This window comes from Anguilla rostrata, chromosome 18 (assembly GCF_018555375.3).
Source record: "Anguilla rostrata isolate EN2019 chromosome 18, ASM1855537v3, whole genome shotgun sequence".
NCBI lineage: Eukaryota > Metazoa > Chordata > Actinopteri > Anguilliformes > Anguillidae > Anguilla > Anguilla rostrata.
This window is the reverse complement of record NC_057950.1, coordinates 30357471-30371541: the sequence shown is the minus strand read 5'-3', so window position 1 is coordinate 30371541 and position 14071 is coordinate 30357471. Positions and strand designations below refer to the sequence as shown.

At 37.7% G+C, this 14071-nt stretch overlaps 1 protein-coding gene across 12 annotated transcripts in view; it reads right to left on the bottom strand.

The window, feature by feature from the left end:
- The window catches only part of LOC135244878 (transcription factor COE3-like), a 101063-nt gene extending 94447 nt beyond the window's left edge, over nucleotides 1–6616 (bottom strand). For 3 of the 12 annotated variants that reach the window (XM_064317523.1, XM_064317526.1, XM_064317527.1), the window contains exons 1-6: nucleotides 5955–6614; nucleotides 5528–5684; nucleotides 5026–5089; nucleotides 4527–4582; nucleotides 2185–2258; nucleotides 520–588 (exon numbers count right to left, since the gene is read on the bottom strand). In XM_064317523.1, the coding sequence (XP_064173593.1) occupies nucleotides 520–588; nucleotides 2185–2258; nucleotides 4527–4582; nucleotides 5026–5089; nucleotides 5528–5684; nucleotides 5955–6088 (554 nt within the window). In that variant the 5' untranslated portion in view covers nucleotides 6089–6614. Of the gene's footprint in view, nucleotides 1–519; nucleotides 589–2184; nucleotides 2259–4526; nucleotides 4583–5025; nucleotides 5090–5527; nucleotides 5685–5954 lie in introns of all 12 variants that reach the window. The other 9 variants (XM_064317529.1, XM_064317530.1, XM_064317531.1 and 6 more) reach the window with 5 other exon arrangements.
- Between the last annotated feature and the right edge of the window lie 7455 nt (nucleotides 6617–14071).

The following is a 14071-nucleotide window of genomic DNA, read 5'->3' as shown; positions in this document are numbered from 1 at the left end:
TCCCCATCTGTTTACCAATTGTTTTGTCTTTAAATTAGGTTAACTTTGTAAACTAAGGGAAGCTCGCCAAAAAAACATAAATGAACAAGAACTTCTGGAATAGGTAACCATCAGAGCAGTGACACAAAATTAAATAAAGCTAAAATAGCAAAGATGCAGAAACGTAAGCCAGTTAGGAGAAACGCAAATATCACGGGCACAACTGAATACAAGACTTGTTAGCAAATTAGGAAGAAGCCCTCTGTGATATCTCCACGCATTTCCAGCCAAGACCTCTCTGGGCATAAAATACTCCTCACAGCAAGCAGAAAGACAGATGAAACCGCTTCCCTTGACAACTCGAAAGCAATTACCGATTCCCCACTGAGGCGGCCACTGGGAATCTCCGCCAGTCCACCTGTGCTCGATAACACAGGAGAACAACACGGCACAACGTGAACCTAAACACGGGCCGAGCCAACCGCAGCGTCCCGCGCGAAAAAACGGCGGCGAAATGAAGGAGCAAAGCGAGCTGCCAACCTGTCGATGATGACCGGGTCTGATGGAGTCTCGTTCCTGTTGCCACAGCTTTTCTTGTCGCAACATCGGCTGTGGAGAAAGGGGAAAATGTTATTCTTTTACAACTGGAGTAGGCTAAAGGGTCATTCAGTGTTGATATCATACTGTGCCCGCGGTTCTCGGTTTAGCATAGATCTCTTTAGGTAAATTTTGTTTTCAACGTATTAATACATTGTACAAACTGATGTTTCTTCTGAAGACTGGGAAGAAACTTTTAAAAGCTTTATCTCATGTTTACATCTTCTGAACTTGTTTCTGAAAATGATGCAAGCTTCCATCTTTGACCGAAATTTATCGGACATCTATTAATTATGATCTTAAAAGCCTTCTTTCACCTCAGCTAATCTCGTTCGGTGAGCATACCTTCAGTTCGAGCATAAATGAAATAAACGCGGTTACGCTCTTTGCGTTAAAAACACACTTGTATAATGCCACGTGCCTAAATTAGCTAAATTAACACCATATGGTAGGGAGGGTATATAAAGCCTTTTTAGGACTGACAGCGAAAGTGATTACCGAAAGAATACAGCCCTCCACTTACAGCTTAAAATCACATCTGTGCACTTCTCATGTTAATTGAAGTTCATGCAGAAGAGAATGATAAAGAAATTCCTCTGCATTGACTATAATTCATATTTATTACCCAACAGAAGAAAAATGCCGCTTTTTTACAATAGCACAATGTGAAGATGTCTGCGAATAAATGTCATTCAGCAAACGCTCATATCGGGAAGGGGAAAAAATAACACTTTAAAAGCACGTTGTCTTCTACTGTAGTTTCAGATTCTACACCACGAGTCTTGATCTCTAATCCCTCCATCCCGAACTAACAATCATTCATATTTCACGAACTAGAAATAAAGGTCAGCCATGTATGTCTATACAGCCTGTGCAACATAAAATAAAATCAGCGCGCGTTTTGTCTCTTCTAGCAGTAAAGAGTTTCTCTAGGCCTTAGGTGAGGTGCTGTTAAAGTACGTAGAATAGAATCTGCGTCTAAATGTCGCCTCAGTCCTGTATGTCGTCCGAGTCCTGTTTTAATCAATTTTTTCCCCCACTGACAACATATCCATGTCTTCCGCTAAACATGTCGCGGTCATACGCTTCATATGGCCTGTTTGTAACACCAGGACAGTTTCCTCTTCGGACCGTTGCGCGCTTGCACCAATTGCCTTTCATTTTAGAACATAACATATGGCTGCGCGGTTAGAATTCGGGTAGCAATGGTACTGTAAATCGTATTTGCCTATACCATTCTAAATTAATAGAACTGTGCAAAAAAGGGTTTAAAGATTTCGTGCAGACGCTTAAGTTGAACTTCTACCAGACCTTGGCCGACAAGTCAGACAAAAACAGAAGACGTATAATCCATTGATTGCTCACGTTAGGTTGACTTCACGATGTTAAACAAACACGCAGTGAACTTTGCGCTGCATCAAAATTAGTACAGTTGCCATGGAAGTATAGCTTGCTCGTTTATGCTGCATCTGTAGGCCACTGTCAAAGCAAACGAAAGCTGATGCACGTGACCCCAAAAGCGAAATAGATGCCGATATTCTGAAAATTTAACGCTCCAGTTCTACGGGACGCACATTTATGTTTTATACAAACAACGTGTTCGCTTACCTGCACATGATTTCGTGTGTGAGTAGAACTCTGCACATTTCTGGGTTCTTGTCTTGACCTTCGTATATAATTGCCTTAAAATTGCAGATAAATATGAACATGGGTCAGACGATTGAATTACACGTTATAGTCTACAGGTTCAGCAACATAATGTGGTTGTGATGTACAAGCCCAGTGTTGCTAAGAATGAGAAGTAGCTGGCCAAACAGGTCTGGTGTCGACAAGCTGGTCACCATTAAAACATAAATTACAATCACATCAAATCATATTCAGCATTCTTTTTGGCTGCTTGCAAATAGACTGGCAATAAATAATAAAAAAACTATACCAAATATATGAATTATTATGTAAATAAAGACAACATGGTATTATTATAATAATTCACACACATATGAAATGACACTTTGTCTACCAAAAGCTAATGAAGGCGTTCATTAGATACAGAAGGACGGATCAAATAATACTCATAACCGTATACATCAATATGGTCATAATCTGCTGATACTAGAGGAAAGTGCTAATGGGCAATCTGTTGTTTATTTTCAGCTGCTAACAATGATTTTTCTTTGGATAAAAAGCGGTGTCTGGGGGTACGGTTGAGTAATTTTTGAGCATTGGCTGAAACAGATGGTGGGGAGCTGTAGGTGCGCTCGCTTCTCTCTCTCTCTCTCTCTCTCTCTCTCTCTCTCTCTCTCTGTCTCTCATACACACACACAGACTCTCTCTCTCTCTCTCGCTCTGTCTCTCTCCCCCACATGCCTTGTCTGCTGTATACGGTGCCTCCCGAGTGCGCTTCGTTATTCAGTTTAGCCACACGCCAGTCCCGTTACTTCTGTGTGGAAACTTAGTCACACGTTGAACTAGCTTCGGTGTGAACAACTTTAAATAAAAATAGACAGTGCATCGACAATACGGTGGGATAGGATATCCACGTGCAAGTAATAAGAAAATGTTTTTCTTCATCAAACAGCAGACTACTGCGTCCATTTGGGGGAAAACTCCCCGTGTTAGTTTAGGATAAACTGTTGACAGTAAAATGTTTGTTTTGTCGGCTTTTAAAAAGTATGTTTGTACGTTTGTAGTCATTCGCAATATTATGCTTTCTTTTCCCGTTTCGGACTACTAAAGGCCGGCCGCTACTGCTTGGTTACATCCAGGCTATTTTACCTTCAGTGGGAAATTAAGCAAATAAGCATTCAAATTTTCAGTTCGACTCGGACCAACGGACAGCCTATTAGTTTCAATAAAAACCTCGCATCGTCTCACCATCAGTAAACAAGCTTTATTTTGTGTTAGAAACGTAATTATATGTACATGAATTAAGAGCCAGTTATTTCCGAAAACATTTAGCTTCTGAAAACAAAGGAGAAGAAGAAGAGAAAAAAACACAAACACTGTCAACTCAAGAGCGGCTCTCAGGATAATGGGCGCCTTTTTTCTTTCGCAATTGAAATCATGAAAGAAGACTAAATGCTTTAGTCCGTTTTAGCATTACTGTCACAGCTACACAACACTCAAGCAAAACAAGACTACATTTAGGCCTACACGACAAGCGCCCAGGTAGCCTAAACAACCAGAATCTGCTATTTAGTTTATTAATTGATTTACATGTTGTCCGAATTTCGGCCGCTGGTAAACCTTGCTGACAGGGCGTATTAACGATACATCGGCTAATTTATTCTGGAAAGGTCTTGTGCATAAATAATAATAAAAATGTAAATGCGTTACTACTGAATGCCGTATTATGCATGTGATATATGTATATCACCTACATAATTAAGGCTAAAAATACAAATACAAGAATGCATTATTTATGTATGTATTTTAGTCCAGAAGTCCCTTTTTATTCTTCGTTTCAAGAGCGGGGCAGAGTTTTATCATTTTCTACTGATAGGGTTCTGTGCACAGTTAAATGTTCAGTGTCAAATCAACTCCTACGGAGTACATAATCCCTATTGGACTCACATATGATCTGTTAGAGTTGAATTAACACTGGACATTTCACATTGTATCAGGATATCCCCTATTGACTCAATCTATTTCCCTAACGGTAATGTTAAAATGACACATTTATTTTAGAATGTTTAAATCCTGTTGTGGAACGTAGATTATAGACAAAAATGTGTAATAATAATACATTAATAGGAAGCCTTATACTTCCGTTTATTAGTGCAACCATGTATATCAGCAAACACAATTGAACATGTGTTTAATTGTTGAGTCATGTTTATGAAATATATGCAGTATCAATAACACAAACTGCATATTGCTTCATTTGAAAGCAAAACAATGATTCATGATTCAAACATGGATATTTGGATATTAATTTAAGCAGCTCTTACCTGTTTTGTCATGGAGTCTATTAGCCGTACGTAAAGATCCTGTTCTGTTCTGACGCCTGAGAAAGGAAAACATCCATTTAGAATATAACTACGAAGGGAAATAAAGTACCTAAAATGATGTGCGTTCAAAGTGTGTGGCGGCAGCCTACTTTGTTTCGCCCGTGTCAGTCTATATATGTGCATAGTAAACTCAATGGAAGGGTAACCGTGAATAAATAATTTAATGCCAATAAAATGTAGAGTTAATTTTTACACAAATAATGCGCGTACAGTCATTATCAGGATTATGAACTTTAATGTGGATTGTAATCATATGCCAATGCGGTGCCTTAATAACACGTGTTACAGGTTATTATTATTTTTATTATTCCTGTTGTTGTTGCTGCTGCTGCTATTGTTGTAAATTTTTGTTTCTCTACAAATGCATACCCAAAAGTAGCCTACAAATGAAATAGTTGTATATGTTCATGCCTGCTATGAGTAATTTAATTTAACTTACCATTGCTGTATAATAATTGTAGTTTGTAATGAATCCCATTGTTAGTTTTTTCACTGTTTGGTTCCTGTAAATAACCAGCATTGATACGTTGAGATATTGCGCTGATGACAATCTGAATTACTGCAAAACCTGTACACTCAATAAACTGTGCATCTATCTATCTATCTATCTATCTATCTATCTATCTATCTATCTATCTATCTATCTATCTATCTATCTATCTATCTGTCTGTCTGTCTGTCTATCTATGTATCTGTCTGTCTATCTGTCTAATCTGCCTGTACCTCAGACAAAAAGGTAAATCTGCCGCGATACATGAAACGGAACTAACATTTTTAATATAGTTGCAATCCTTCAAAAAGTTAGTTATCTACAAATTTCCTTTCCTCGGCGAAGAAAAACTCAAAGCGCACGTCGTTCCACCTCAAATCTACCGTCATCCTGCCCATCGTTTCATTTCAAAGTGAATTTGTTTTGGACGATATTCCAAAGTAGGGCTTACTTTCTCCTTCTCCACAAAGTCCACAAAAGTTGTCCTTTCGATCTCGACGGGCTGTCCTTGTCTGTCATACAGAGCAAGAACGAAGTGGAAAAAATTTGATTTTCTGAGATTGGAAGGTGGTTGTTTTTCATAATGTGCTCGAGCCAGACCAACGCCGCTGCGGGGAAAAAACAGAGGGATATCTCGGTTAAATATAGAAGACGCTGGAGATAAACAGAGATGATAAGAAAAAAAAACACTGGAGACGAGGAAGCACGTTTGGGAGACGAGAGATTTCTTGATTTGTCACTATAGCGGTAATATGATGTAATGAACGGGGGGAAAGCTGAAGAGGGACATGGGGAGATAGTAATTGATACAGAGTATTGAGGGAATTTGGGGTCGATATGAGAAATACATTAAAAATCAGATGATTTGGCATACGTACCTCTGGGCGGCCGTGTTAGCGTCCACCACCCCAGCTGTGTGCATCCACGATCGGACTGGGTTCATTCCACCACCCAGTGGTTCCTCTTTCATTGTCGTCCCTCCTCTTGGTATGTTCTCCTGTATCCCAAACATTAAAACAGTTTGTACGCAAACCCAGATCCTTCCAAAAGAGTGACGATAAATTAAATGTCAAAATAGTTCTGTTTGTTTTTTCCCCCTTTTCCTTGGTGACTGGAAGAGAATGACTTTACTCTTGAGTGATCAGAACATGTAAAACACCGTCCGCAAGTCTTGCTTCCTTCTTCAATATCTCCTGTGTTGGCACAACATAAACAAAGTGCAGCGCTTCGGCAGTTTGTTGGAAAGCGATCCGTTCGCTGTAGTAGAAGTAGTTCAGGGTATCGTTGTTATTGTTTCTTTTTTATATTAAAGTATAAAACAAGAATGTTTGATGCTTGCGTTTTGATGATGCTCTCAATGTGGTGTCATCCTTCTACAACCGCATCAAAAGCCTTCAGGACACCGCTGAATCGACCACTCCTGGCAAGGCGCTTCGGCTCCAAAAGACAAATAAACGAAAAAAATTATTACCATGGAGGTGTTCCCGGACACCGGAGAGGTTGATGAGGGGCCTTTAGCGTCTTGCAGAATGCACGGAAGCATTGAAAACTCAGCCCTCTATCCCACAGGAATGAAATGTTTCCCGGGAGCCAAAACTCTGAACCCACGGGAACAGCGCAGTCAGAATATGACGCTCATGGGGCGTGGCTTTGACCATATATGGAAGACAGACAATTCCTGTCTTCCAGTGGTGTTCGGCTGTACGGATAGATACTAATAGCTGCAACCCGAGAACGCGAGCTCTACATTTCTCTTTCAATGTGGTGAGTGGATTTTTTTTTTCCTCAAATGAACATCCAGTGATGTTATTCACGAACACGGCATTCATATGAAAAAAAAGATCCGGCTATTACGAATATCCGCCAAAGACGCAGACAATAAAAGAAAGGGAAATACATGTTTTTTGTAAAGTTTTTGTCTTTTTATTTATTTATAATGCTGGTTTTTCCATTAAACCTGTCAGAAATCACTGGATTAAATCATTACATTAGCATAGCTATGTGGCCTTGCGGGCCGCTGATCTAACAGGAACATAGCCCATGGCCGTACACTGATTGAAAATGTTTTTGAAAGTAGTGCTATAAATTAGCTTTTTTATTTTTTATTTATTTATTTATTTTTTGCTTACTCCAAACAAAAAAAATAATAATGCGTATTTTTAAATCGCCATTGTCACATAATTCTAATTATATAAAAACGACAATATCTCCACGTGTTTTACTGATTATATCTTTAAAATTTTCAGAAATTGAAAACGTCGGATTCTTATATAGATTATAAAATGGTCAATTAAGAACACAAATCATTTAAAATAAACCACATTTTAATTCGTAAACTGGCCTGTATGAATGCAATGTATCTACAGTGCATCGCCTCAATTATATTACTGGTTACGTAGGCTACAACCATTTATTTATATAGACTATGCCTTTTGATGTTGTCATCAACCGGTAATATAACAAACTGTCATATTAATTGCCTTGTGAATGTTTAATAAACGTTGAATTTATTTCAATTTAGGTTTTCTACATGTTATCCAGGAAGAGGACTCTGGGGATGTACAAAGTCGGTCCGACCTTGTTTCCGGGAGATGAGGCAGGCGGGATGTCTTTCATAATAAAAAGATTTGAGGACAGCCATTGCCATAAGTGACTTCTTGTCTTTGTAAGTTACTGCAGCGCGTCTTTTTGGCAATTAGTCAGATGTGTATTTTTTAACATGGAATTTATTAGGTAGCCTATAATAAATCAGAATTGAGACCCCCTATTCCACTTCAAGAGGTTTGGGTTTGGGGGTTGGGGGTGGGGGGTACTGCGAAGGGGGAAAGGAAGAGAGGAGAGATGTGTTAGGGAGTAATCTGTTTTGCTGATGTTGGGGGTTAATGACTATTGCCAAAGATAAGTGAATTATCAAAGCTGTTGCTCTTGCCTCCAAAATCCATTACACTGCCTGGTCATCTAATTAAATACGTAAGTATAATGAAAGAACAATTTTGACGATTTCTTTGAGTAATACGATTAATCTTCAGAAGAATTATATGTGTTTCAAAAATAGTCTGACAGAATAGTATGTTAAGATAAGGGATGATTATCTTTTAGACACGTTCGGATAAACTAGTCGGTAATTTGATCTGATATTTGAACGACGTTTTTAAACAAGCTGGATTGAATTAAAACCGATTGAATTGTTTTGAAATATATTTTAACGGAAACGAACAATGAGTTTAAATATACAAAATATGCGACCGTGCACGTCCCTGAACTGTGCACGGATGCATATTGCGCAATAATATTTATTTAGGGACACAATTTAACATTTTGTCCTTTTCTGGCTTAATCAGGCACGATCCTGTATATTGTATACTAGAGGTAATTTACTATATATTTAATTGAAATTACACACAGTGAGGGCATTTCAATCAAATTACCAAAGGGGGTTTAAGACAAATCCTTTTAAAGCTGATACTGTTGACTGCAGAGGGGACAAGTTCTACAAACCCATCACGAAGGTAACGATCCCGTCCTGAAAGGGACTTTTAAACCTTATTTGACAACAAATGCAGCTGCCCCGCTATTTTGGAAGATATTAGGCGAAAATGAATGCAAATCTGTGTTCAGAAGCCATCTGGCCAGAGAGAGAGGAATCAGCTGCTCCTCACAACGGGCGCCGCTGCCTGAATCTATTTCTGCTCATTTGCGGGGATCATCTGTCCGCGCACCCAAAGCGTGGAAAACACGCTTTTTATTGCGGCCAAGTTTTACCTTGGCTCTATCAAACCGTCTGCGTCCGAGGTTAAATTTATAGGGACGACACACAATGCCAAAAAAACTAACACGCGATTATTCTAACAGGCTTGCTATAAATTATATTTATATGCAATTTAACTTTTACTACGGTCGCGCGTGATACAAAATCTTTTTCCTATAGGCTACTTATTTAATTTTTATTTTAATTCGCGCACAAGTCAGTCTATTTGGGTATTGTACGTGCTATTAAGTACAGCGAGTTAAAAAAGATTTAACTCGGATTGTCTTGTACGTTTCGCTTCATGCAGACTGTAGTAGGCTTCTGGTTGTTATCAAGTGCTGTTATTATTATTATTATTATTATTATTATTATTATTATTATTAGCAAAAACCACATCGATCAAATATGACGAGAATTGAAAAACTGGTCATTTTTTGGAAAAAAAATTTATTCCGGTATCCTTAACCAATACAAACAGCACAACTCAAGTTCACTGCATTTTTGGCGATGGTCTCTTTTGGAGACGTGTGATAAAAGAGGACGACGGACAAATAATAATTTAGTCATGCAGAAGGTGTGCAGGTTTAACTAAGGTTTGCTTGGTGTTGCCAAGACCTCCCGAAGAAACGAGCCTCCTCCTTATTGTGTGTGAAGTGTTCCTTTTGTGTGGATTTACGGGGTGAGGCTTCAATGATCCCCCGCAAATTTGCATTTAAATAGCGACATCAACCGATTCGCGTGCCACACACCAGTGGGTTCTCCAGATGTCAAGGCAAAGTCAGTCTGATAGCCGTTGCCCAGCTGTCTTTGGATCGTACCAGAGCGCGAGGAAAGCTTAAAAGCAGACTTTTTTGGTCTCAATCGGTTAAATCAGCATTTCCATGTCATGATTGTATATCAGACCTGGCTCACACAAACACACACACGCGTGCGCGCACACACACGACGAAAAAAAGTGAAACATAAATCATGGGATACACAACAACCTAACAATCATTATGTCACTCAATATTACCATTATGTCATTCAATATTGCTGCATGATATGGGAACCTCAACAGTAAATATAGGGGAAAGTTGGTAAGGATAGCGAAAAAAGTTTGTAAAGCTCAGTTCTGGTTGGCGTACAGGGTGTCCCTTGCAACGAAAACATACAAAAGAAATTTGTTTTCCATTAGCAGTCAATCACCTAAATTCACGATAAATCGGACAATGATGAAATGCCACATACTTCCCTAATCTAGGGTTTCTAACCATGTCAGACTGTCTTTGCACTGCCACTGTTACTGATTTCTTATAACTTTATTTACATTTTTCTTAGTGAATGTTTTCATACTGGATAGTAATCTTTGTCAATGTCTTATATCAATGTCAATAAACTACCAGATGGGCAGTAGTATTCTACTCTATGCTATTATATTCGACACATCGCGTGGGACAAGAAGTATGGATGTGAGATTTCTTTTTTTTTTTTCTTTCTTTTTTTTCTGACCTGCGCGCCTCAGAATGAATATGATGTTGGCATCGACACAGAGGCTCCTGTAAGCTATTGGTGGGCGAGGATAAGATCTGACCACTGAATACCATGGAATGAAGCCGCAGGGCGCCAAATCATTAATACATTAAAATATATTTTAGGATTTACGTCAAGCATGATAAGACTGGTATGCCCCTTAATCAAATCCATTACGCAAATAAACTTGAATTTATCTACTACTACTACTACTAATAATAATAATAGGAAGCAGAAGTATACAAATTGTTATGATTATTATTATCATTATATTATTGTTATTGTTATTATTATTATCAGTAGTAGTAGTAGTAGATTTAATAATAAGGATTAATTAATTAACAATGCATGATAAAAAAGTAAAATACACGATAAAACTGCAAATGGTTCAAGTCTAAAGAGTGCCTCTTACTTTACATTACCAATGCGCGAGAATAAAACATAGTGGATTGGTGAAAAAGAAACCTTTGAAAATAAAAGAGTGTGGTAGTGTAGTCTGCCTTCAACCCTTTAAGACGTAAAAGCACCGACAACCTCGTCATGCTTAACCCAAAGGTTACCAGCATTGTAGAAAAAGCGAGTGGTGACAGCCTAGACTTATTTGTTTGTTAGTCTTGCTGTTTGCATGTGAGTTTGTTTCAAACACGGTTTATAGAAATAACCAGCTCCTCGTGTGCATTTCTGTCTTTGTATGCATTCATTAATCGATGATTTATTTATTTAATCATTGCGTAACACGAAAATATAAGTGATGGTTCGTTCCTATTGCAGGTCCGCCATCTCACACGAATCGACAGCGATTTAAAATTAACATCTTTTTATTGTGCTATGGCTTGAGACATTGTCTAGATGCTGTCATTTCCCTCTGCGCTACTATTCTAACGATTTATATGACATTTGTCTTAGGTTTATTTGACATTTGTACGAATTAGAGTGATCAGTTGAAAGTATGATAGCCTACTCTTCAGTCTAGCATTCAAGAAATTTAAGCCGTATCATTACAATGACATCAACAATTACAATCATATTACATTACAAATCAACACCATAAAGATATGTTACTGCATGGGTGATATTGCACGCGCAGATCTGCATTGATTTAAATAGGCCCCAGGCAGTAATGGGTACGTCTATTTCAAGAGGACATGTCTGTGCCCATCCCTTACTTCCATTACAAATATGAATACTGTTGAACAGACACGAGATTTAGAATACACGCAGATGCCAATCCTTTATTTATTTATTCATTTATTTATTTATCGCAAAGACTGCCTCTCGAAATAGTTCCCATGATAGCCTACTTTGAAAGGTTTTGATTTGATAAACAGCGCCACCCTTAGGAGGGAATCAGAATGCCAATGCATTGAACTTCAACGGATAAGTGGCATGTGTTCATTTTTTTCAGAAAACATGCCTACCAACCACGAATACATTTCTTGCACCTTCTTCATTCCCACTGAAATGTACATTAAAATTATGTCACTGAAACTACATGTGCAACTAATGCAATGCATCTTAAAGACAGATGCATTGCACAATATAGGGCATTCAAGAAACTTAAAATACATAGGCTATTAAATGTCTTCGTTTATTCCAAAATACTTCTGCTTCAATAATGAATTATACCTAGTGAAAAGTAAACCCAATGTCGCAAGTATGAAAGTGCAGCGACTTAAGATCCCCCTCAAATGTATTATTATTATTATTATTATTATTATTATTATTAATAATAATTTTTATTTAAAAAAATGTATTTATTTAATTTTTCATTATGAGTATTAATAGTAGTATTAGTAGCAATTGTAGTAGAATAAAAAGAAGAAAGAGAAGAGGAAGAATAAATTATTTTAAGTGAGCACCTCTTGCTCTATGAGCTATAAGCGTTGTGTTCGAATTAATTTCACATTATATAAGTACGTATTCAGGTAAATAAAAAGTGGACGGGGAGGTGGGATTAGTGGGGAGAAAAGATCGATCAGATAGTTTTAGGGGCAGTAATTGGCTTTAATTAAACATGCTTCATGCTAATTAACTCTGAAATCTTTGCAACCACTGGGACGGCAGTCAGCTTTGATACTGTCAGCCCAGATGTCGTAGTATAATTTGGTCTTCTATTAAAAGTGCACGTTTCTTGGAAATACGACGGAACTTACCCAACATAAGACTAAAATCGCCAAGCGTTTGTCCATTATCATGAGATCATCCAAGGTTTTGTCTAATTTCGGTAAAAAACACTGGATAGCACAATTGTATGTTGTTTTTCCCCGTTTGTGAATTTTCTGTTTTAACTCGTAAAAATGGCGCTTAAATTTCAATGACCAAAATGACCTCCGTCAGGGATTATGTCAAACGCAATTTCTGAGAACATGTTTGAAACAAATTGTTATTATTATAACTTAATTACACCAAATAATATGTTGTTGGCTTTTAAATCATTATTGCTGCTTTCGTGGCATTATATTTTATCTTACATTTGAATTTAATAACTCCCCGGTAAGTCTTAAAATTCTGATGGGCGAAATCTGATGAACCGCGCGCGTTGGAGAGCCAAGAGCCTCGGTCGCTGTCTGATTTGCATTTCCGTTCCACCATTAAAACGAAGAGAGATTTGCTGGGCGGTGCGTGCGCCCACAGCATTGCCCGCGGCGAAGCCGATAAAAAAAGAAGGAGAGAGAAATTAAATAAGTAACTGAGACCTCTTCTTGACTATTAACATGTACAGTATCCAGTGGAAATCGAGACCGAAAAGATCATGTCTATTATATTCCAATTTGTTTTTAATATAATAACGGAATCAATATAATGATTGAATATTTGACTTGAATAGTTGTGCACCTGGCAGTTTATATGGGTACCTCAAACATCGAGACAACCCTGAGATAAATGTAGCCTATTATAATTTATTTTCAAATTTAGGAATCGATTAATCAGATTGTTGGATCTCAGTATTTACTTGTATAACATTGTTTCTGGTATCTGTTTCTGGTAATTGTGTCTGCCATTAAAATGTACGACCAACCTCACCTTTGCAGCACAGTGGCAGTACTGCCAAGAGGTTAATCTCAGCAATTGTTGAATGAGATCTAATGGGCGATCCTGATAGACACTGGTGGTAGTCAGGTCAATAGGAGATTTGGTTTCCGTGTATTGAAGCTATTGTGCGGTTATATTGCCCCACCTAGAGGAGAGCGCGAAACCTCCCCAAACGAGGAAACGACCAGTCCGGGCGGCAAGGGCGTAACCTCCACAACGACCCATTCAAGTAACCTACACAGATCATGCGTTTGCTTATATTTTAGAAAACAGCATTAAAATTAAACTCACAGGATGAATGTATTAATTCATTGGTTAATTGTATTGGTAGGCTATATGCATAATATTTAATAATATGTATTTATTACGTCTCACGTAAATTGTTATTTATTATGAACAATTTTGATTAGATGCATGCTGGTAGTTTTCCAAATTGTACAATGCATAATAACTTAACAAAAATTTAATTCATTTTTTAAATAAAATGATTCAGAAAACAACAGGTTAATAAACGAACAACAAAAAAAAGAATAATAATAAAATAAAACGAAACGAAACAAATAATGAAAATTCAGTTTTCCCATTTGCCATGGTGTCCTGTTAGGCAAGTGTATATAATTTCTATTTCTGACGAGGACTAAACATACTCCTTATATTCTTCCAACTTCAGCAATGTTGACTTAAGCATTGTTTCTTGAAATT